Source organism: Gregarina niphandrodes (assembly GCF_000223845.1).
Source record: "Gregarina niphandrodes unplaced genomic scaffold scaffold00002, whole genome shotgun sequence".
NCBI classification, from domain to species: Eukaryota; Apicomplexa; class Conoidasida; order Eugregarinorida; family Gregarinidae; genus Gregarina; species Gregarina niphandrodes.
The window spans coordinates 601,797-624,773 of NW_011645774.1; the positions used below are offsets into that span (position 1 = coordinate 601,797).

General features: G+C 54.0%; 12 protein-coding genes across 12 annotated transcripts; 9 read left to right on the forward strand and 3 right to left on the reverse strand.

Annotated features, from left to right (window-relative positions):
* Positions 1-3: 3 nt before the first annotated feature.
* GNI_016550 (hypothetical protein) lies at positions 4-1,599 on the forward strand (the record flags this gene model as incomplete). The annotated part of the gene is made up of 1 exon (XM_011130697.1): positions 4-1,599. The coding sequence occupies one exon, from the start codon at positions 4-6 to the stop codon at positions 1,597-1,599; it is 1,596 nt and encodes a 531-aa protein (XP_011128999.1).
* Positions 1,600-2,529: 930 nt separating this feature from the next.
* Positions 2,530-4,170, forward strand: GNI_016560 (hypothetical protein; the record flags this gene model as incomplete). The annotated part of the gene is made up of 1 exon (XM_011130698.1): positions 2,530-4,170. The coding sequence occupies one exon, from the start codon at positions 2,530-2,532 to the stop codon at positions 4,168-4,170; it is 1,641 nt and encodes a 546-aa protein (XP_011129000.1).
* Positions 4,171-4,657: 487 nt separating this feature from the next.
* GNI_016570 (hypothetical protein) lies at positions 4,658-6,256 on the forward strand (the record flags this gene model as incomplete). Its single annotated transcript, XM_011130699.1, has 1 exon — positions 4,658-6,256. The coding sequence occupies one exon, from the start codon at positions 4,658-4,660 to the stop codon at positions 6,254-6,256; it is 1,599 nt and encodes a 532-aa protein (XP_011129001.1).
* A 441-nt stretch (positions 6,257-6,697) lies between these two features.
* GNI_016580 (hypothetical protein) lies at positions 6,698-7,105 on the reverse strand (the record flags this gene model as incomplete). Its single annotated transcript, XM_011130700.1, has 1 exon — positions 6,698-7,105. One exon carries the CDS (start codon positions 7,103-7,105, stop codon positions 6,698-6,700), a length of 408 nt encoding a protein of 135 aa, XP_011129002.1.
* A 705-nt stretch (positions 7,106-7,810) lies between these two features.
* Positions 7,811-8,566, forward strand: GNI_016590 (hypothetical protein; the record flags this gene model as incomplete). The annotated part of the gene is made up of 1 exon (XM_011130701.1): positions 7,811-8,566. One exon carries the CDS (start codon positions 7,811-7,813, stop codon positions 8,564-8,566), a length of 756 nt encoding a protein of 251 aa, XP_011129003.1.
* Positions 8,567-10,825: 2,259 nt separating this feature from the next.
* On the forward strand, positions 10,826-12,382 carry GNI_016600 (hypothetical protein; the record flags this gene model as incomplete). The annotated part of the gene is made up of 1 exon (XM_011130702.1): positions 10,826-12,382. One exon carries the CDS (start codon positions 10,826-10,828, stop codon positions 12,380-12,382), a length of 1,557 nt encoding a protein of 518 aa, XP_011129004.1.
* Positions 12,383-12,399: 17 nt separating this feature from the next.
* GNI_016610 (protein kinase) lies at positions 12,400-15,615 on the forward strand (the record flags this gene model as incomplete). Its single annotated transcript, XM_011130703.1, has 1 exon — positions 12,400-15,615. The coding sequence occupies one exon, from the start codon at positions 12,400-12,402 to the stop codon at positions 15,613-15,615; it is 3,216 nt and encodes a 1,071-aa protein (XP_011129005.1).
* Positions 15,616-15,727: 112 nt separating this feature from the next.
* On the reverse strand, positions 15,728-16,753 carry GNI_016620 (hypothetical protein; the record flags this gene model as incomplete). The annotated part of the gene is made up of 3 exons (XM_011130704.1): positions 15,728-16,174; positions 16,299-16,434; positions 16,473-16,753. 3 exons carry the CDS (start codon positions 16,751-16,753, stop codon positions 15,728-15,730), a joined length of 864 nt encoding a protein of 287 aa, XP_011129006.1.
* A 202-nt stretch (positions 16,754-16,955) lies between these two features.
* GNI_016630 (putative transmembrane protein) lies at positions 16,956-18,539 on the reverse strand (the record flags this gene model as incomplete). Its single annotated transcript, XM_011130705.1, has 1 exon — positions 16,956-18,539. The coding sequence occupies one exon, from the start codon at positions 18,537-18,539 to the stop codon at positions 16,956-16,958; it is 1,584 nt and encodes a 527-aa protein (XP_011129007.1).
* Positions 18,540-18,788: 249 nt separating this feature from the next.
* Positions 18,789-20,033, forward strand: GNI_016640 (putative transmembrane protein; the record flags this gene model as incomplete). The annotated part of the gene is made up of 1 exon (XM_011130706.1): positions 18,789-20,033. The coding sequence occupies one exon, from the start codon at positions 18,789-18,791 to the stop codon at positions 20,031-20,033; it is 1,245 nt and encodes a 414-aa protein (XP_011129008.1).
* Positions 20,034-20,073: 40 nt separating this feature from the next.
* GNI_016650 (calmodulin) lies at positions 20,074-20,555 on the forward strand (the record flags this gene model as incomplete). The annotated part of the gene is made up of 2 exons (XM_011130707.1): positions 20,074-20,140; positions 20,182-20,555. The coding sequence occupies 2 exons, from the start codon at positions 20,074-20,076 to the stop codon at positions 20,553-20,555; spliced, it is 441 nt and encodes a 146-aa protein (XP_011129009.1).
* Positions 20,556-20,686: 131 nt separating this feature from the next.
* Positions 20,687-21,958, forward strand: GNI_016660 (YagE family protein; the record flags this gene model as incomplete). Its single annotated transcript, XM_011130708.1, has 1 exon — positions 20,687-21,958. The coding sequence occupies one exon, from the start codon at positions 20,687-20,689 to the stop codon at positions 21,956-21,958; it is 1,272 nt and encodes a 423-aa protein (XP_011129010.1).
* Between the last annotated feature and the right edge of the window lie 1,019 nt (positions 21,959-22,977).

Consider the following 22,977-nt stretch of genomic DNA (forward strand, 5'->3'; position numbering starts at 1 on the left):
TGTATGAAGACGACCAAATGTCGTTCGGAAGAGGCAGGGTTGTGGATGAGGGGCGTGGTGGCGTTTCTGAATGGTCTGGGTGTGCCGGCCAAGCCCTCTGAGCTACAAGAGGAGGCGCCGTTTGGGGCGGCCGAGGCGCCGCAGGCGCCGTGGGGAGCGGAATTTGAGACGTTGGTGGCTACCTTGACGGTAGGCCCGAGAGCCCGTGCTGTGACGATGCATCACATGCGGAACCTGTTGGCCTCGCAGGTTCTACAGGACGGGCCGCCTGAAGAAGTGGTGGAGAGATTCCGGACTCTGTGCGCACAGGCATTGACGGCGGAGCGCCAGCCAGGACCATTTTACCTCCGGCGAGTGGTCGAGGAGTATGAGCAGTGGACACACGCCGGCATTTCGGAGGTGCGGGAGTGGCTTGAGTCCGACGTTACGGCCGAAGCCAAGGTGAGGCGGCTAAAGCGAACCTACAAGTGGTTGGCTTCCCACGCAGCCCCCCCCCGGACGCTCCAAGACGCCGCGATTCCGATGTACCTTTTCCCTGCCAATGACGGCTCCTGTCGCATCATGCGGTCTCCACCGGCTCTTGCGCGCTGGGCACACTACTTGCGCTCCGCGCGGGATATGACCCCACAACGGCGCCTCAAGACCCTTCTCGTCCTTTCTCGCTGGAACCCGATCCAGGCTTGCCAGGCTGTCCGTCCACTCCATGAGATGACGTGTGTTCATGAACATATTTTGTCCTCCTTAGAGAACCTTAACCAAAGGCTGACAATTACCGATAATGAACTCCGAGAAACCGCGGCGGCCGCTTTTTACGATACCGAGGCTGCTGGGACGCCCGAAGCCGAAGCTGCTGCGACGCCCGCCGGTGCTCCAACCGTAGCTGCGGGGGTGTCCGGGGTCGCTGGCCAGGTAGACGAGGCGTTTGAGCAGACCGTGGCAGATGTGGCCGAGTTCATCTCCGCCATGAAAGAGTCCCTGAACGCGGACCTGGAGGAGTTCTCTACGGTTTCTGGGGTCAATCGAAAAGACCTGATTGAGTCCCGGATTAGGGAGAGGAGCAGCTGGGGAATGTTGCAGCGGTGGATGAATAAGCTGGCGGCACGGCGATTCCGGAGTTTACGCAAGCGATACAGCGAGGCCTACGAACAATGCACAGACCGTTTTCTGGCGACCTACTTTGACAACGCGGTTGACGAGTTCGGGGGTGGGGAGTTTCCGGTTGCCGGGTTTCCAGTGGGGTCCGAAGTAAAAATCCATTCCTTCGCGGACTACCGGAACCGCGACTTGCGCGACCGCGCGTGGATGGAGGAAGTGCTTGTGCGTGGCCTGGTGCACGTTCTGCGCAGTTATCAGGAACCCGCGGAGTTTGTGACGAGATTAATAACGCATGAGACAGTCACCTTCACACTCCCCATACTCCAGGTCTACGAAGCCTACGAGACTGCCGCGTCCGAACTCGTCGACAAAGTGGCCTTGGAACAAGCATACGAGTACGCAGCCCGCGCCCTCATGGTCCTACTGGTGACACTCAGCCAACAACTCACCTCGCCGCCACAACCCTCGTGGATCAATCGACTTGTTGGCTTGTTCGGCTTCTGAACTTCCAGTTGCGAAACGGAAGGCATAGCACACGTTTGTCGCGACCGTTTGGTACATAACAAGAGGGCAACAAAAACCTCCTGGGGTAGCAAGAGGGCAACAAAAGGGGTGGTCGGCCGTTCTCGTCCCGAAATATATGTTTGAAAAACAATCAGGAAAGAACGCGAAATTTGTAAAATACTGCTTAGCTTGTGGTGCTGGGGATTCGGCCTGGGGTGTGGTGTTGGATGACGTGGCGGAGGATTGTCGGGTTGAAGGGCTCACTTGTGGTACAGCGTGTCACAGACACGTAGTACAGCCCTGTGGCTGTACTACGAATATGGATTCAGCCAAGTCAACCTCCAGCATTCCCCTCTGGTATCGTGGTGCCGATGGCTCGTGAATTGTTCCGCTTTGCCGGTCCGTAAGGTCCGTAACAAGCAGAAGGTGAGGGAGCTCTACGGCCGTCGAGCAGAATCGGCAAGTGGCAGTCGAGCGACGTACACAGTTGTACACCCGCTACGTGTGTTGAGCACGCGGATAGCTTCATCTCTATTTAACTCCCCGGCTTAATGACTTGGCCGGGCTTCCGAAGCTCGTACGACTGTGAAGGCTGCGTTATCAGCCTTGATGAGCGAGGTGACCCCGGCCTTCGATACCGAAAAAACCGCGAACTACCAGCCCGCCCTACGACGTCCGTTAATCAATGTGGATGTAGGAACGGTTGGTATATCGCGTGGTACACTCCTCGAACACGATTGGGTATGGTAGAAGTCTTTCCAGTACAGAACGACGTTCCCGCGGCTGTACCCGAGTGCTCTGGCGGAAACTGCGAACCGGAACATTTCCGTCCGGGTTGGATGTGGATGACCAAGTGGTCCGAACTGACAGCCAGTGGTGACAAGCCCGAAGTAGTGACGGGGCCGGTGGCCGGGCGGGGAGGATTGAAAAATGCAAGCTCTGCGGGGTGGGTCAAGCGGTTCGTTACGAGGCAGGGCTGTGTGGTCCCTGGTGCTGAATGCGGGCCCGTGGGCGTGGAGTGTAGTGTTGCAGGGCGTGACGGAGGAAGGTTGGGCTGGCGAGTTGGAGAGATGTCTAGGCGGTGAAGATGATGTGAAGGTTCTGGAGTGGTTCGAGAGGCAGTTCTTGTCGACTCAAGGTTCGTTGGCTGGAGTGGCCGCAACACGGGGAACTGTGGAGGAGTACGAACAGCTTAGCAGCCGCGGTGTCATGTCTGTTCTTGAGTGGCTTTTACCTCGCTTCTGGTATCGGGAGACGCGGGGGTCGGGGACAAAGTCGGGTGTGCGTGCACGGGCGCGCCATGTGGTGTCTCGTTTGAGAGAAGCCTTCAGGACGACCCGTTTGCCAGCGTCTTGGGTCAGTTACAGCCCACCTCCCAACTATGACGGGCATCCCATCTTTCCGGGGGGTACCGGACCCAGCTCGGCGACGGCCTTGGCCTACTGGGCTTACTATTTGGATAAAAGGGAGGATATGACGCCGGAGCAACGCTTGTGGTACCTCGCCATGCTGGCCCGTTGGAATCCCGCCCCCGCCTTCGTCTACGCGTCCCAGGACCTAGAGACGCGTTCCAGATTGTTTACGAATCCAAGCTATTTCCCTAACATAAACGGGAACCGGGGTTTGAACCAGTTCGAAGCCGCGGCAGCTCTGTGGCTATGCTATGAACGCGACCATGACGAAAGCAGCGGAACCAAATATAACCCACTGAATGACAGAATCGTGTGGCCGATGGTAGACCAGTTGCTCCTCTTCACCGCACCCTTCACCGAAGCGTTCGACGAACCACCCACCGAACCGTTCACGGCAGAATACGAATCGGAAATGGTAATCGATCATCAGCGGGACAATGGCAATCTGAGGATGCTCTGCAGCCGATATTTGATGGGCGAATGGCTCAATTCAGTGGCTATCCAACGGTCTCACAAGCTGTTCGATATTTACGTGAATAGGTATACCGAGCACCCCGAGAGCTTCGTCTCTACTTACCTCCAGGGCCTAATGGCTTGGCATACGGCGGCGGACCCCGATTCTCATGCCCCAGCGGAAAGTCAATCCCAGACGGAATACCCGGCCTTCGATACCGCTCACCCTGAGATCTATCAGCCATACGAAGTCCGTCAGTTGATGTGGATGGAGGAACAGTTGGTACATCGTGTGGTACAGCTGCTTCTCGACCAACAGGCTTTCGAGGAAAAGGCGGCCGACCAAGCGACTGTCGACCAAGCGACTGTCGACCAAGCGACTGTCGACCAAGCGACTGTCGACCAGGAGAATGCTGACCAAGCGACTGTCGACGAAGCGACTGTGGACCAACGGACTGTCGAACAAGAGAACGGCGAGCAACAGGCTGCCACTCATCCTCGGAACGCCGGGGCCGTCATCTGGCGTCTCCGCCAACAAAAGAACTTTAAATTCTCCGTTTCGGAAAATACGTTTCGACTGCTCTACTGCATCGCACTGCAGGAAACTGCCCGCCGGGTAGCGACTGAACAGGGATACGACTTTGCCTGGAGATTGGGCTGCGCCGCAATTTCATTGGTCTATGGCCTGTTCCCGCCCCAGGGGTGACTGCCACGTGCAGTAAAAATACTGTGCCGCCGCGTCTGCGTCCCGGTGGGGTGTAAATGACCAAGCGGTCCGAACAAGCGGTCCGAACAGAAAAGCCGATGGTATGACAAGTGCAAACAAGCGGAGGCCGTAGCACGGGGCGTCCGGCGCAGTTGAGAAGCGCAGTTGAGGAGTAGTCCTGTTGGGATGTGACCGTGGCTTATTTTGGCTGTCGTAGAGTACTGTTTTAAGCGTCGAATGCTGTAGTATCGAAAGTTCGGTCGTCGGCTGCTCCGTTGCTGGTGGTCTAAATTATTGGGGCGCACACAACGGGCCTTTCACAGACCGCGTGCGCCCGCTCTCTTTCACTTGATAAACGTTTTATCCGATCAACTTTGCGGTCTACAATGTTCGTGTCGGTCTAGAATTTTCTTTTGAACTTGCTTCTGTCAGTGCCCGGGCTTGCTCCCAGATCCAATAATACTCCGGCGGGAAAAAGGCCGCGAGAATGCGAAGTGCTCGAAGCGTGTCCGGTGAACCGGGTTGGAGTTTTAATACGATACTGGCGATACAACAGACTCGCGGAGCACAGCCAAGTGAGTGGGCCCGGAGTCTATTCTTCCAAGGCATGGTGGAGGAAGGGGTGGCAAGAAATCTGGAGCATCTTTTTCGGGATGTACAGGATGTTGAAGAACGTTTCCAGAAGGATGAACAAATCCTTGTGTGGTTTGAAAGGCAAATTATTTCCGCTCCTGGCTCAACCGTTGGAGCAGCCATGACTCGTGGTACGGTAGAGGAATACGAGCAACTGAGTTTCTATGGCTTCTCAAATGTAGTTGAATGGCTTCTTCCTAGGTTTTGGTCCGACCCTAATGACTTGGGACGTGTGCGAACAGTGGTTGCGCGTTTGAGAGAAGCTTACAACACCGCCTTGCTGCTTGCTCGGTCTTGGTTTGCTCCTGTTGAACAGGGATCGAGTAGCTCGTTTTTCGACCGTCCATTGCCGAGTTCTGCTGCGGGCGTGGCTTACTGGGCCTATTACCTGGACAGGAGGGATAGTATGTCACCAGAGCAAAGATTGAGGCATCTGTCTATACTAGGGCGATGGTACCCGGGTCAGGCCTTCATGTACGTGTTAACGGAGCTCAAAGAATATTGTCAAACGTTCACTACGGAAGAGTACTACCAAAGTTTGTTCACCGGCGGAATCGAGCGTTCACTCAACGAGATCACGCGGGCGGCGGAACTGTGGCTTACTTATGACCAACGAGAGCGCGCCCCGAACCGCCCCCCGGACCGCATGGTCGAGTTCATGAGGTCGAACGTGGAAGACTTTGTGCGTCCATTGCATCAACTGGACGTTTCCTTGATGACGAAGGTTTATAGCGAGCCCCGACTGGAAAAGTGGATCCATTTGACGGCAAGCTTAGTAGCCGAGGATTACTATCGCCAAGTCATGGGATCCTATCGCGACTACCAATACCTTTTGGCACCTGCTTATTTCCCGAACTTGATGTCAAGGCAAATGCCTCTGCACGAGGAGATCCACTTCCCAGCGGGAGGGATTACGGAGTTCGCCCTCAACCGCGTTGAGGAGCACGCTCTCCGTCAGGTAATGGGGCTGGAGGAACGGCTCGTGCGTCGCTTGTTACACCTACTCCTCGACAAGCACGCCGTCGCCACCGGTCTCCCGCACAACGCCGTTCTCCGAGCATTTCTTCGAGACCCGAATTTCACCTTCTCGATCTCGGAAGAAATGTTCCGCCAACTATACGATCAGGCTCTGATCGAAACAGTAACGCAAGTGGCCACCGAGCACGGGTATGACTGCGCTTGGCGTTGCGCCTGTGCGGCAATCACCCTGGTATACGGCGTGTCTCTCGTTTGCGACGCACCTCTGTTTGCCTTCCCGGAAGCGCCGCCTGAGGCGTCTGCTTTGCCTGAAGCCGGCGGGGCCCGTTCGGTGAACGCTTCTCTCGGTTTTTATTCAAGATCTTTAACCGTTCTCGGCGGTAGGGAACGAGGGGCCCAGAGACCCTCCAATTCCCAGGGAGCAGCGGATATCAGCAGCGAGGGACTTCCAGGACACAACACGACTTCCAGGTAAAGCCGACACGACTTCCAGGCGCAGACTGGCATGTCTGGCAAACTGGTGCGGCTAACATAGCGAATAAGGGTGCGGTTGCTTAGTCCCTACAACGAAGTAGCGGAGTCGGAAGTATTCGAAGATGGCTTAGGTACGTTGCTAATGATTCTAGGAGACCTTATGATTCTAGGATGAGTGCAGAACTACAGAGCAGCCAAGCACGGTATGGTCGACGACTCTGTTAGCGCCAAGACCAGCAGCCCAGACGCCGCGCCTCGTGGTTCTGTGAGTGTCGTAGGGTGTTCTGGTGGGTAGCTTTACTCACAGCTCGAGGGCTACACTCATTTACTCCGTTGCCTTGCCGTCGGTAGGGTGAAGTAGCACTCGCGGGTAAGTGTGTGAGATGAGCTCGTTGAAGAATGACCCCGAAAATGAACTACTATGACTACTTTTGGCCTCCGGTTAAGTAAGCTGTATGCAGAGCAAACATTCTCTTGTCCACTGCTTGATGTCGCGACAAAGGTTTGCCCAGAAGTACTGGGCTTGCAGTTGTCTTCGCATGCAGACCCCCCGGTGCCCGCCGCTCTGAAAGTGCAGCCCATCGGAGAGCGTTTTCCTCAGCCGATGCGGTACGCAGAACCGATTGGCCCCGTTCTTGAACCACCAGGCGTCCAGGGCGCGTTCAATGAGAGGACTCAGCCTTTGGTGATCCTTCCCTTCGTCTGTGGCTTGTAGGGCGAGTCCCGTGCTGCAGATTATGCTGTATGGGTGCTCGTCCATGTCCACGTCCATGTCCACGTCCTTTACTAGTACTTTTCTAAGTCGGTCGACCACGTTGTTGTTTTCGCCTTTAACTCTGTTTGTGACCATCTTCGGGAACAAGATGTTCTGAGGGGACTATTACATCCATGGCAAGCACATTGCCAAACACCGCCGGTCCGGTCCCCGCTAGTCTTATTGGCTTGAGACGGGCTTGTGGGGCTTACCGTGACTTTGTTATGAGCCTGAGCCAGCATTCACTGTGCTTGGCCAGGCTTGAATGTTGCCTCGTCTAGGTGGGTACACATACAACTTTGCGTCGAGTTCTGTATCCGTTTTGATCTCATCGTCTAAGGAGTGCTGCATGACTAAGCTTACCTGGTTGGGTTGTTTTGTACCCGGTAGGAATTCCTAGTTCTGTGGCCACATGAGGTGGTATTAGGAGGTCTCCCCCCCCTCCAGGCGTCAGACCCAAAAAGCTTCCCGTGAGACCGCGGGGAATTGTGACCAACGAGAACACGGTAACGAGGCGGTCGTGGGAAGAAAGAGGCGGCAGTGATGGGGAGGCCGACCAACGATGATTCACTTTCGAAATAGTTCGGCCAATGTCAACTACGTTTGGTTCGTGCCACGGTTACACACTACTACTCAACAACCAGACAGGCCGTTCTTTTGCAGGGTGATTGCCAGTGAGACGAAAACGGGGCGGTAGGCACAATGCCACCGATACGTTCCATGGGCAGCCAAGGAAAGGAGCCAGGTCGGCGAGAAGACGTAACGGCAGCGACAGCCGAGGCACCCTGTATTTTTTTGGGAATGAGGTGTCTGCGTAATGTTAATGCTCTTAGCGGGGCCACGAGGGAAGCACTGGCGAGGGTTATCATGACCTTTGAAGTGAATGGCAAGTATGCTGACCTTGTGGAGACCTTTGGGTCGGCGGGTCTCTGGAACGAGGCCAGCAAGACCTTGGACGAGTTTGATGAGCTTGTCGTTGACGGGTGCGGAATCCTGATGGACATGCCGGATATGGTAGTTGGTTTGAAGAACGTGGACCACGTGCAGCTGTCCACAGAGGAGCTGGAAGAACTGCACGCCGCATTTGGGCGCAGGAGGGAGTTCCGTGCTCATGTGCTGGTAGCGCTTGGTGACTGTCTGTGTGCTTTCGCAGAAGTCGCAAGACAGCACCCTGACGCGATGCCGGAGGCGATGCGGGACCGCGTGCGCGCTTTTGCGAACGCGCTCGACAGCCATGGCCTTGGAGATCTACCGAAGGCAGCCCTATCGAGTGAACACGCCACACGTGTCGAGGACCAGAAGTTCGTCCTGCGCAGACTCGTCCGATGCCCCGTGGAGGCAGAGAAGCATGTCAAGACCTGCAGCGTCCCGACATATGTCGCATCCGCATCAGAAATGATCCTAGACGAGTGGACCAAGGCTGAAGCTATATTGAGCAACCCAGTTCCCCAGGGTAGTGTCTGCGTGGCAGAAAAGATGAATAATACGTGGGTGGCAAATGAGGTGATTTGGCTAGAAGGAGACGTCACGGTCCGTGCTAAACACCCTGTCCTCTAACGCCTTGTCCCCGGGTACATTATGCGATCATTGACGACTGAAGAACAACAACCGTTTGCACTCTTCTTTGTTGCTGTACGACCATCAGAACGAACATTTGTCTGCCGTTGCGTGCTTCCGGACTTCTCAAGCAGGATGGTTTAAAATTTTTCTTACAATGACCGAAACCACAGTTTGTGAACTCTATTTTCGCTACATTGTAATTGGGGCTTCTGGAACGTGCCAACAGCCTTGCACGAGTTCTACGTAATACCATTCGATATGAAGAACAGTTCAGGTGAATACCACAGAGCCATGAGTCTTGCGCTGGAGTCTTTGCCAGGCAATGGCGTAGGGTGCTTGCTATATTGACGGTATAGTGACCCACGCAAATTCCAAGGAGGATACGCTCCGTCTACTAGAAAAGATGACGCAGATATGTCTGCGCACTAACGACTTGTACCTGGAGCTGAAGGACTCGCTACCTGGAGCTGAAGGACTCGCTACTCGGACACTCAGTAGGATCGACCGGGCTCTACAAAACATGCGCAAGACTTCAGCCAAGGCCACTACTTGCTTTGCTTTCGTTCTACAGACTGTTCGCCCCCGCGTTCGCGGACGAGGTGCAACCCTACAAGAACTGATGAATGCACATAGGGCCCTGCCTTTCACATGAGAGGCCCGGGAGGCAGCATTCCGCCGACTAAAGGACGTCGTAGCAGGCATTTCCACCTTGTTGGTGCCACTCCGTGTTTGCCGCCGAACTGCCACTCGCTCCACTTCGTGTGTGCGGCATTGCAATCACTAATGCCGGAAGGCCAAATGGTTCTCAAAACCGACGATGGCCAATATGGTGCCTGTTGTGCCAAGTCATGGATGGCGAAGTAAGCGTCATTGAGTACGGAAGCAAAAGGCTCACCGGGTCATCTGGGACACGGTCGAACGAGAGCTATGGGCAGTAAAATACTACGTCCAGAAATCGGCTGGTCCAGAAATCGGCTGGTCCAGAAATCGGCTGGTCCAGAAATCGGCTGGTTACTAAGGTCCTTGCATGGTATCACGTACGCGCCATCAGCAAGCACCAAAACGATTCGCAGGATAACCGCGTGACATCGCAGTCTAAGACTTCGCAGTCTAAGACTTCGTCAAACATGTTTCGTGCCAAGAAAAACACTCAACGGCACGAACGTCAGTTGTGGCATCACATCTCGACAGAGTTTGTTGAAACGTGATCGAGTTTGATCCGGGTCGGGGCTACCAAGTAGTTAGCATTTACGAGGTGCTCCTCAGATCTTGCCAGGCTGGAGGCTGATGCCGCACTTCCCTACTAAGCAGGGGGATTTCCGCAGGCGGAACCACTCATACTTGGCCAGCTTTAAGAAGAAGTCATGAGGACTCGCATCACCTTGTTCACGGTCGGCTGTCAGGAACTATATCATTAATGGAGCATCCGACGCCATGACCTAGAAGCGCATCAAAAGCTTGAGCCGTCGCGTTTTGATGCCCTCCCGGGACACAAGCAAGTCCAGGTAACTTGGATTATGTGGTACAGCAGTTCCTGATAAGTTTTGAGATACGCAATGGCTTAATCATCTGGGCAGGCGAGCTCTACAGGGAGCATCACAGGGGTCGGTAGATCAACTTAATGACACCAATGCAATGGCATGGCCGAGGCCCTTCGCAACGAATATCTTGTGGTGTATTGCGAGCGCTGATGTGGTGTGATTATTTCCCAGGCTCGGTGTCTTGCAGGAGCCTTGGGGCACTAGGGCTTAGTGGGACACCACGACCGTTTAAGCGCGTTCAGTCGCACGTTTGTGGGTGTGGAAACATTTGTGTCCATTGTCTGGTCCGTCTGTTCATCAACAACGGTATTGGTGAGACAGTGACTACAGCATCATGAGCCCAAACACTTTTTCGGTTGCGAAATAAGGGATTGCGCAGAACCGCAGAACCGTGGCCGGGGAATAAGTTTGTCGTGGTTTGATGCCGCAAACCGCAAAGTACGTGCTGCGAAGGCAGTCACGCCAGCGTAGTCCAGTATCGGTGCGCGTGGATGGGCCTGGTGTGTTGCGCCATGCAGGGACACAGGGGGGGAATAAAGACGGGGGAAAAAAAAGGGCTTAAAAAATCGAAGGTGTGATGAAGACAGTCCGGTGTTTGTCAAGTGGTCAATTTTTCAGTGGGGGAGTGCTTGCATTTATACATCCAGACCGGGATGTGACGGATCCCTTTGAACCTTTGTATTCAGTGGAGGAGCAAGACATTTGGGTCGGGGCGATGGAACCAGAGATTGTATTGGACGTGGGTTCAATTCCGCGCAGTATATGTCTTTATAGCGGATCGAAAGACCTGGATCGTACCATTAATGCAGATATGCCATCGGAGGAAATCCTGCAGGTATTGTGGAGGAAGTGTGAGTCAATTGTAAAGGAAGTGGAGTCAGGTTCTTTCATCTTTCGCTGGGCGGTGGAAGGTTACGAGCAGTGGACCCATTCTGGTAGCTTGGAAGCTAGAGAGTTCTTGGCCAATGTGGATGGCGCAAACGCCGTAGTTGAAGAGCTTCGATCTGTAATGCAGGCCATGAGCGATGAGCAATTGACAAACCGAGGAAATGGGCGGCTGATACCACCTATTTTACTCCCCTCCATCGATGGCATCTCCCGCATTCTCCGTTCCCCCTCTGGCTTGGCCCGTTGGGCTGTCTACCATCGAAATAGCCATAGTATGACGGCCGACGAGCGTTTGCGAAATGTGTGCGTCCTTGCCCGCTGGTACCCCCAAAAAGCCTGTTACGAAGCTGCAAAAATAATCGGGAGCCTACCAAACCTGAAGTACATCTCAGCAACCGATGGCTCCTGTGACCCTCAGTGTTTTGACATTTCAATTGAAGAGCTACGACGAATCACGGCCCTTGCCTTTTACGACAATCCCGCCTCTAATGATGCAACATCTGATAACTGTCCAGCTTCTAGCGATAGGGGTGATGACGTTGCAAGTCGTAGGTCTCAAGTAGTTCCTGACCCTAAAGTGGATTCCGTATTTGAGCAGACAGTGAGAGACGTGGCAGACTTTATGGAACAGCTTAGAGCGTATATGCGGAATTCGCAGTTCACCTTTGCTGGGTATGACATTCCTGACGATAACGCTCTTGGGGATGTGAGAGCGACTGGAGACAACGTTCTTGACGACAACGCTCTTGAGGATGTGAGAGCGACTGGAGACAACGTTCCTGACGATAGCGCTTCTGAAGATAACGCTCTTGGGGGTGATGGAGCGCCAATAGGAGCGTTGTATGTACCCAAGCTCCTGTCGACGTGGGTGAACGGACTGATGGACAAGCGAATCGCAGAGTTAAGGCAGCGCTATGAGGATGTGTACAGTAGCTCTCAAAACGATTTGGTGTCCGCTTATTTTTCAGGCATCAATGGTAGTGGAGAGGTCAGCAGAGATTCTAGCGGAGATGTTAGCGGAGAAGCCCAATTCCCCGTCGGCTCAGAAGTTAAAATCACATCACTGGATGACTACCAAAATTACGACCTACGTGAACGAGCATGGTTTGAACAGAGCTTTGTACGCGGATTAATGTACTTGATTCTGCTGCAGGAGACGGGGCATGGTCCGAACCGCTCTATGATGGAAATTGTTAATCGAATGCGCAGCAATGATCCTCTTACCTTCACGATGCCGGTGAATCTTTTCAATACTTTATACGACTTCACTACGAAAGAAATAACTGAATGGATGGCTCTGGAGCAAGGCACGGGTTATGCATATAGAGCTGGAGTTGCTATTTCAACAACGCTAGAATACTTGCTTAACAGCCGACAGGCGTAAGCGCCTTTTTTAATCTTATGCTGTCACTCCTGGAGGTGCACTTCGGACTGCACCTTGCAGAAACAAACGCAGTGTCAAGACATCTCTGTCAAGTAAGTATCTGTCAAGTAAGTACATCTCTATGCCAAAAGGGTTTCTGTGTCAGGACTGTATCGTCCAAAGGCTGCATCGTTGTGGGGAACATATTGGCCTTCGAGCAACTGGAACAAATGTGGAGAATTTTCGGTGGATGTTTGAACAAGCCGCCTTGCTTGAATAAAACGAATCGACCCTGTCCGGATCGACCCTGTCCGGATCGACCCTGTCCGGATCGACTGGTTGATAACTATGGGCACCACAAGTACATGATCTCTTTGAGAAACCGGGGCTTCGTGCCCTACGCATCGTTCAACCCTCTCGTGGACAGACCGCATCATATGGTCATTCCAACAGGAGACCGGGCGGTTGTTGGTTCTGCACGGCGTGTAGCAGGTCGGTTTGCGCCCGCGCATATGGCAGACGCCTTGTACGCAGCGGATACCTTGTATGCATCGTCCCCTTTCGAAGGAGCTGGAAACAGCAGCCGAGCGGAGTTCTGGGAGCCTGATCACTGTGTGGACCAGTCGTCGCAGGGAACGGGGCCGCTGGCTTTTCTCCGAGAAGTTCCCGTCTCGGTCCGAGAAACCCCAACGCTTGGAACAATGGAGAGCTTGCTTGGAGACGGAGTGAAGGGGGCGCCAGAGAACAGGACGGCTTCCGCGAATGCGGCCGTAGACGACCCTCCCGTCCTTCAGCCACACTTTCTTCAGCCGTCTGGGACGAATCAGGGAGCCGCGGCGGGTGAGGGAGTTCGGAAGATCGGTCGACGTGTCTCCTCGCCTCCGAGTCCTGGCTACCGCTCCAGTCCTCGGGTCTACCGGTCAAGCCCTCCCGGTGCGACAGCCGGTTTGATCCAGGCGCCCACTCAACCAAGCGGCCACCCAGAACTACCACGCCGCGGAATTAGCGTGCGGAGAGTGTCGTGTGAAGTGGGTGTCAACGGGTTCCGGAGTCAACGGGAAGAGCAAGAACAGCGAGCCGTAGCGGAGGCTACTAGAGAAAGCAGCACGTTGGAGCGTCTTAAGCAAGAGCTGGAATTGATGAGCCGATCGAAACTTCTCAAAGACCTGGAGACCATCAAAAAAGAAAAGGAGTCCCAACATTTCACCACTCTCCTAGAACGTAAAAGCAGCCGATCGACACCGCCAGAACACCGGCCCACTACCGCCAACTCCACCGGACTCACACCTACCGGGTCGGTACCCGTCGGGTCCGCACCCGTCGGGTCCGTATCTGATGCAGTCGTACGAGATGCAGTCGTACCTGACGCAGTCGCGCCTGACGCAGTCGTGCCTGATGCAGTCGCGTCTAACGCAGTCGAGCCTGCTTTACAGCCCCTAGCCTTCCCCCATGCCGGAGCCTCCCCGAGTGAAAAATCCACCCCTGTAGCCGATTCCTCAGCCACTTCCGTTCCGGACCAGCCCTTGCAACGAAAGAGCTCACCCATTACGTCGTCATGGAGCCGGTCCAACACCGTGGTCTCAGACTTCGGCATCGAGGGCTTGTACAAAATACCGCCCAGCCGTACAGGCTCGTTGAGCCGCACTGGTTCAGTTACGGGCTCTCTCAGCCGCACAGGCTCCGTGCGAAGCAATAGCGTTCGGCAGTGGGCCTTGAAGCAGTTCACGGGATCTGGTCTTAGTCCCAGGTCAGCGGTCAATGGGGCCGGCCCGAGTGCGGATACTCTATATCATTCCATAAGTGACTTCGGAAGCAACCTGCCTTCCGCTCGGGCGGATACCGGTCGTTCCGTGGAGTCGTACCAGACAGGCCGGACGTTTGGAACCAGCGTGTTTTCGCAGGTCGCCGAATTTAATCGAAGTCGTTCCATGTCCCCGTTTAATACCATGGGTGGTCTATTCGACCCTCCGGCGGAGTTTGAGAGTCCTACGAAGTTTGAGAGTCCTACTAAGTTTGAGAGTCCAAAAGAATTAAGTCCAAAAGAATTGAGTCCGAGTGACTTGGGCACCAGTTTCCCTGGCACGCTACCCGCACGACGTGACTCCTTGAATGCGTCGGTCAGGAGCCGGTATGAGAGTTTGATGAAGCGGCTGGGGCAAAGAAGTAAGTTGATCGAGCCGCACGAGCTTTGGTTTATCAACCGACGGAACGGGGAGCCGATCGCGTCCGGTAAGTTCGTCTCGAGCGGAAGGTATCGAAGTGAAAGCCCGGATCCCCGATACGCTATTCAGTCGGGAACTTATGGAGTGGTATATGAGGGTCGGTTTTTGGGCGAGAAGGTCGCGATAAAAATCCCGAATCCGACCACGACAGGTCTGGGGTCGGTATCAGGACCGGTTGTGGAGCCGGATGCGTTGTCAAAGAAATTGGGTGTGGTTCGGGTGGACGTGAACGAGGCTATGGAGACGCTTTTGCACGAAGTGGAGATCATGTTGGATATTCCTGCTCACTCGAATCTAGTCAACTTGGTCGGTGTTTGTCGGGAAGGATTTTGGATGGTATTGTCGTATGCTGATGGTCCTGATCTTCTGGGAGCATTACGAATAAGCAGTGCACCCAAGGTGTATGACATTATGCTTTCTACCGCCATGGCGTTGGCATATCTTCATAATGGCTTGAATCCGAGAGTGGTCGTGCATCGAGATGTCAAACTTGAAAATATCATTCTCTCTAGCCAAACGGGTATCAAACTGTGCGATTTTGGCACAGCTGTCATCGGCACACACGACTTCTACCCTCCCATCAATACCGCCACCTGGTATTATGTACCTCCTGAGGTCCTCACCGCAGCCGCGAACACGAAAATAACGCATAATGGAGACCATAGGTTTGTTCCACCACAGAACATCTTCACCGAACATGGACCCCTCGGTGGTCCTGAATGGGATGCCTGGAGTCTTGGCTGCGTTATTGTCGAGCTACTCGGACACAAACATCCCTTCGCCCATCTCACTCCTGACCCATCCGATGAACCTCAGGTCTTCGCTAATTTTGCCCATGCGGTACACTGCCATAAATTTGTGCCCCGACTTCCGAATACCATCACCAAACCACTCCTCAATCTCATTGTCGGACTCCTGCACCCCGAACCCAATCAGCGACTCAATTTAGCCCTAGTCGTCAGGGCGTTGAAGGCTGACAAACAAGGCTATGTATCCAGCATCCACCACGCTCTTAACACGACCAAACACTGAGACACATTCATCAACTACACAACTAACTTTATACACTGAACAACTAACTTTATACACTGAACAATTAACTTATACACTGGACAACTACTATCTAGCTACTATCCAGACGCCATCAAGACTGTTCCCGGTTGTTCCAAGCTTCCAGTATTACGTTGGGTATGTTCTTGACCACTGACAATTGATCTAATTTTACTCGGTCTATGATCCATTTAGGAATACCGACAGTCACGATATCGGCATCATTCACGTACGTAATCCTGAACACGTTCTCCTTCCGCTCGTGCTCGATCACGATCCCAGCAACATAGGCGAATCCTTGTACCTGCTTTGATTCAATCTGATCCAACTTGATCCGCGCCTCATCACGATCCACATGCTGATGAGCCAACTCCAGCCAGTTCTCGTCCAGTGATCTAGCACCCAAGATCAAGCGATCCGTATCACCTTCCGTCTCACGACGACGATGGATAACGACGTGAAAGTAACGACCCGCAAAGCCGAAACGACCTTTGAATGCTTGACACGTTAAATTCGTGTCATCATCAACCGTAAAGAAACACTATAAACGGGGGATTAGTGAAAGGACCTGGCGTGCGTGTCCGTACGCGTGTGCGTGTCCGTATGCGTGTGCGCATCGCGCCGAACGTGTGCTATAGGAAGTGCGCGGTGTGGCGTTTTTTTACCACCATAGAATCGGTATTCTCGTCATACTTCTTCTTAGCGTTCTCGTCCCACATCACGGTTTCCACAAACTCCATATTGAGACCTGTGGGGGCATCGCTCCAAGTGTAAGTACCTCGTCCGCAAATGGTGTTTGATCTGCAACACACACATAGCACACATAATAGCACACTTACTCGGATGTTTTCTTGACCTGTACAGCAAGCTTCTTTTTGTCGCTCCACACGGTCCATTCCTCGCTTTGTTCAAGTGCAGTGCTTTTTAATTTCACACAGGCTTGGTCAGCGCATTGTCTAATGTGCTCGTCCAATTCCTCCGACCTCTGAAATTCCTGTGCATCCAAGTACTCAGTAGTACTCTCAAGACCGGTGCACTCCTCCAGCTTGCCCAAGGCCACCAGATCGCCCTCTCCAGTAGAGGACGACTTCTTCTTAAACAGCTTCATAAAGCCGGTCATACAACAAGAAGAACCGAAGTCCATAAATTATGGTAGAGACACCCACCCTTCCCAGATTAGCACTGTCCCTTCCAAAAGCACCGGGCATTAGCACCGGGCGTTCCCCAGCGCGTCAATGATCTGCGCGCCGGCGGTTTGCACACCAACGGTTTGCACACCAGCGACCTGCACATCAGTTTGTACACCGGTTGTTGTTGTCTAGCTATCTATCTATCTGCGTGAATGGGTGTTGTTGACCCATGAGCTCCAGTTCTCCTTCTTGGTCGACTAACACGATATTGCCCGTCGGTCGCCTGTAAAGCATTTCGATTCTGTGCATGACAAAGAGGAGTCTTAGGGAGAGCCACTGCATCCCTGCCCAGACGTTGGTCCAATGATTGTTTTTTTCGGTTTCGATGGGCGTTCTATGACGCGAGGACTTGCGTAGACAGGGGAACGTGCCTAGTAGAGCGGCGTAATGTCGGTAGGCGAAGAATAGTCCCAGTCCAGCGGCGGGGATAACGACGGCGAGCAGGATCCAGACGAGGTGGCCGGGGGAGTGAAGTTCGCAGCCGCGGTAGCCGCTATTGAGGTCACATTCGGGCAGTAGATTTTGGATCCAGCGACCTAGCGTGAAGACACCAAAGGTGTTGTAGAGCTGCATCTTGCGTGGCTCGTAAAAATCCAAGTCATCATAGGACGTCGGTCCATCGACCTTGCCAGGGCCGTCGACTTTGCTGGGCACTTCAATGACGCGGCCATCCGCACCAAGACAGCCCGGCAATGCCGTACCCACAACGTAATCGTGTGCACACACATCTAAAATACAGACACGGAAATTTCGCTGGTCTGTCTGCGTCATCCCGTAAACCTCATTAGACCCCGCTGTTGCCGCCGAACGTGAGACCGCCGCCTGTGGCCAAAAGGGAGCAAATGAACGACCCTTCACACGCGGCACAAGCTCTAATGTCAAGTCTTCCGCACGCGTATGCCCAAACTCCGACAACAGGCTGAAGCAGTGCTGCGCACACGATGCAAACGATTGCACTGGGTCGCAACGTAACTTCGACAACACCGTGTCGTAGTCAGGCAACCAGTTCACACCCTCTACACTATCCGCCATACTCAGGCCATCAGCCTCCTGACTGGCAACGGCCAGATTGTCACCGACTAGATTGTCACCGACTAAATTGTCAGCGACGTGACTATTAGATGTACCAGGACCCACTTTTTCACCAAGACCCGCTCGGCCATCAAGACCCACTTCAGGGTCATCCTCTGGGCCGGCCTCGGTCGACCAAGTAGGTAGCAGGTGGAACCACCCGCTGGGAGCCCACCTCTGTGTCGCCCATTGCCTCGGAGACCAATTGCTGGACGGTTCCACAGAAGGTGCGACCTGGACAGTGTCTGAACCTGGTAAGCCAACATTAGCAGTCGAGCCCAGGAAGTCCTCCAGTTGAAAACGAGCCGTCGGGCCCACAGGTGCTGAGTCTTGTTCCGCTTTATTCCAAAAGGGCCAGAAATTCTTGGTGGATTCTTCGGCAGACGAGTTTCCCGGACCCCCCTTCAATAGAGAAGGTAGCCAGGGGGCTGCGCCATCGGTTCCTTTCACTTCCTCTTGACTACGTTTCCAAGTTGGCAGTGCCAGGCTCTTGAGGGGCCAGCTTTGAGAACGAGACTCGGACAGCAATTTCCCTACGGAGGGATTAGCTGGAGCCGTTTCCGAAGCCTTCTTGCCAAACCACCGTCCCAGCTCAGCCGACCAGTGCCCGAGTTCGGGCGACCAGTGCCCCAGTTTGGGCGACATATCAGTGGGATATCGGTGCCCGAGGATCAGCGCCTTATAGTTTTCTGCACCTGGCGGTTCTGTGAATTCGTGTGGTGTCCAACGACCAAGTGTGATTAATGTTGGCCGAGGTTAAATGCAAACTGTAGCAGAGGATCCGTAGGTACGGGTTCGTAGGTACGGGTTTGTAAGCTAGGTCCAAGAGTTCGTAAGCTAGGTCCAAGAGTTCGTAAGCTAGGTCCGTAAGCTGGGTGGCGTTTTTAAAATTAAATGGCATCACCAGTTATCCCTTTGACCCGTCGAGACCATGTGAGAAGTTTGCCGAGACGGGTGGAGTTGAAATACATAGTGTTAGTGTTTGGTATGGTCTTTATAGGGCTGTATTGGATGACGGAGATTTTAGCTCAGGACATTAGGAGTCGAGATGCGGAGACTATGTTTTACCCGAGTAACAGGGTTCAGCCTGGCGGGATTCCCGCATACGTGCCCCATATTATAAATAAGCCATCAGACCAGATGTCATTGGAGCATAACATGTTAGGTAGCGATTTACTGGATGGTAACAAGAGAACGGGGTTGTTTGATGGTATTCGAACTTATTACATTAATTTAGATGGGTCGGTGGATCGATCCCGGGGTATGTCTGGGATTTTGGGAGAGTCTGCAGTCCGGGTGAGGGCGGTAAATGGAACGGATGTTGACGATTTATTGGACCATTTCCAGCCGAGCGACTTGCAGGCCTTTATCGAGCAGCCCAGAGAATTTTTGTTTACGAAGCACAGATGCGTGACGGGCCAATTAGGCAACTATCTTTCCCACCTCAATGCTATTTCAAGAGCCCTATCCGACGGGGCTCAATACGTAGTTATCGTTGAAGACGACCTCAGTGATACTTACAGACAATTATGGCCTGCTAAACTTACAACCATTGTGCAGCAAGCAAACAAACTTTACCCCAAATGGTATGCCATCAGGCTACAATGGCATGACTATGAGCCTAAGGTTCAGCAAGAATGGAAACACTGGGTATCCCATGCACAAGACGTCAGAGATCATATATTACAATACTCAGGCCAAAGCAAGCTAGATCAATTAGATCAAACCTGGGGCAACTGGCCGGACGATATCATTGATTTTGTGAGGCCATATAAAGAAGGATGGGGCAATGTCGCCACCCTATGGAACAGGCAAGGTCTTCAACACTTTGTCGATAAATATAGGTCTCCAACTCATCCAAATAAATGGCAATGCTTACCTGATAGGCCCTGCTCAGCTGATCTCAGTTTCTGGGTCGAAGATAATGTTCTCATCACCATACCGCCCCTTATCGGCGTTAAATTCACCGGTATAAGTACGAGTGAAATTCGTAATGGCGTTGTCAACGGTGATCACGCCCTTGGACACAGAAGATCCGCCCTAACACAACTAGCGTGGCTAATGGAGACCAGAGAGATTTTCAAGGTGGACGCCAATATAGGTCAAGTGCCGATTTTGCCTCCTGCCAAGCATCCTTGAGACTCCCGTCTCAATTTTCGCGCCGGCACACACGTGCGCGATGGCAGAAATTTCGGAGCAAGACTTGAAATGTATCCAAGAGGCGCTTGGCATTGGCTGGGACAGAAGTAGGTAATGTTTTGTTCCCCAGTGACTTATCCCGTTGCAGCTGGAGCCGATTTAGGTGTAGTTTTGAGAAGTGCCGGATATAGAGTTTCAGAGGAAGAAGCACAAGAAATATCTAAGGAGCTGGACGTTAAACCGTCAGATCCGCTAACCGCCACGACGGTTTGCATGGCGGCGGGGAAGGTTAAACCTGAAAACCAAGCGAGGAAAGTTATGCTTGATGCGTTTAAGTGCATGGACAAATTCGGTGATGGGACAATCACAATGACAGATTTGCGGTTGGTTCTGACAAATATGGGGGACATTAAGCAGGACGAGCTCGATATGATAATTGAGGAAGTAGATCCGGACGACGTGGGTCGAGTTTATCTGGAGGACGTGTACCGAATTTTCTTAACCAAAAATCTATTGTCGTAGATGGACCATCATCACGGGGTGGTGGTGCCAATAGATGATGGCAGCAGGCCCACGCCGTTACGTAGGTGGTCCCCTTCCCTTACTAACACGTTTAGCCATGTCCTAGCCCCCGTCGGTTACCAGGCGGCGCTATGGACCGTATTATTCCTTCCGCTCTTCCATCATTTCATCCTTTTATCCTTTCCCCGCTAGGCTTGCCACTGAAGCGTACGACTAGTATCCAGAACCGGACTCAGATAAAGGCTCAAAAGCTAAATTTCAATTTGGCTGGTGCGCCGTTGGTGACAGCGGGCAAGACGACTGCGGGCAAGTCGGCGACGGTGGGCAAGACGGTTGCGGTGGCGCCTCGAAAGTCTCGATTCTTGAGGAATGTGAGAGAAGACGAGCTGCAGGAGGGGCGTCACTTTTGCATCAAGTTCTTGGCGACGAGTGACGGTTACAATTTGCAGGAAATATATGACGCGCTGGTAGAGCAAGGCGTGTGGTGTCAGCGTTGGAAGGACCAGGACGTGGTGCGGTTCCGGTTGACGGAGTCGGACATGGCGGTGGAAGGTGCTTCGGGACGGAATAGGTTCGCACGACCGTTGCGTTCAGCGGCGGTGCGGAGTCGGTCTGCTGACAGCTTCAAGTTGAGTTGGCGCACACTCGTTCATGAGATCCCTGACATGGACCTGGACTGGGTGGACTGTTTCGTGTTTAGGGTGGGCACGATTGTGCTGTTTGGCCTTAAGGCCAACGACACAGAGGGTTCAAATCTGGGGTCGAACCTGATGGTGATCAATGCGGTGTCATGGTTCCTGACGCCCTACTCGGTGGGTGGGGCCGTGCGGCCTGACTGGACGAGTGCGGACACGCTGCATTACGTGACCGACTTGCCGGCGACGCTAAGTCGTACACTACCGCGCGTGCTAAAAGACCGCATCATTATCCGTCGGCATAACAGTGTGGATGAGAAGTTGGCCATCGCGATCGCCTGTTCCCAGTCGTGTCAGTTGGCCATCTTCGAGGAGAGCATGAAGACCACTGTCGCACATGTGACCTCAGACTTGATGGGCGGGTACCAGGGCCAAGAGAGTCCGCCACCCGGTGAAACGATGAAGGCACTCGCCGATCTGTACTTGAATATCATCGATGTCAATATGGTTCTCAAACTGATGGATGTTCCAGATTATTTTTGGGAACATCCCTCGCAGCAAAACACCTGGCTCGCTCTTCACGAGTATCTGGACGTCACCGAACGCCTAGCGGTCCTCAACTCGCGCTGTGATAGCATTAAGGAACTGCTGGCCGACCTCACCCAAGCCACCAACACGCAACGTGAAACCAGACTCACGTGGGTCTGCATCCTCTGGATCATCGCCTACATCGTCGCCCTGTTGGTCGAGTGTCTGCCCTTCAAATAGTCTAGATCCGGGAAGCTTGGGGTGGGGAGGGGAGAGTCTTTGGGACAAGTCTTTGGGATGCGCCTTCGGGGACGGACGCTTGGGGACGTATATTACTTTTGAATGAAAAGCAAACCGTTGCAGGAGATTCCAATTGGCGTATTAATAGATAAGTTGAAGGAGTGGGAGCCGAGTGTGCAATTGGAGGACGTGTCGTCGAACCGGATCCGGCAGTTGGCGTACGAGCGCCGTCCGGATTACAATTGGACGCGGAGCATGGAGGACTGGAAGCAGAGGAAGCGGCAGAGTGCGCCGGAGCCGGAGGGGGGTCGGGGCGTGCCGGCGGGCCACGGGCCGGACCGCAAGGGATCGGTGTTCGGCGGGTTGTGCAACGCCGAGAATGCAGGGGAGCTTGACCGGCGGTGCAGTGAGTACGGGGGGCCGCCACGTTTCGGTGGTCGCGACTCGGGTTGCGACAGTTGGCGCGAGCCGGCTTGCTTGTCTTCGACCCGCACCAGCCAAACGGGTTTGGCGGCTCCGAACCTGACGGTCGCCGGCTCGAGTCTTGGGGACGCCAGTTTCGTCGACATGGAGCGCACACGTTCGGAGCCGGCGAACCACCACGCGACGGTGACAAAGCGGCGGAGCACGACCTGCTTTCCGGGCGCCGAGACGGAGCTGAGTTTCCCGTTAGCAGAGCGTCCGGCGACCGGTTACGGAGGGGATTTGGCCGAGAGGTCGGCGGCGCGACTCTCGGCCCCCTTCGGCCGCACGCCGTACCTCCGCCATGGGGCGGAGGACCCAGCCGTGCCCTCCGAGAACACAGCCCGGCGCTGGGCCGCAGACTACACCCCGGGCCACGAAGACGACTACAGCCAGACGCCGCTCCTGCAACAGAACTGCCCTCCCGACCTCATCCGGTCAAGGAGGTACCGCCAAACCGACGGAGGAGCGACGTGTAACCCCGCCTGCAGCTGGGAGAGGGGCGGAGGATGCGACCAGACTCAGGGCTGCGACCCGGCTCGTGGTGGCTGCGACCC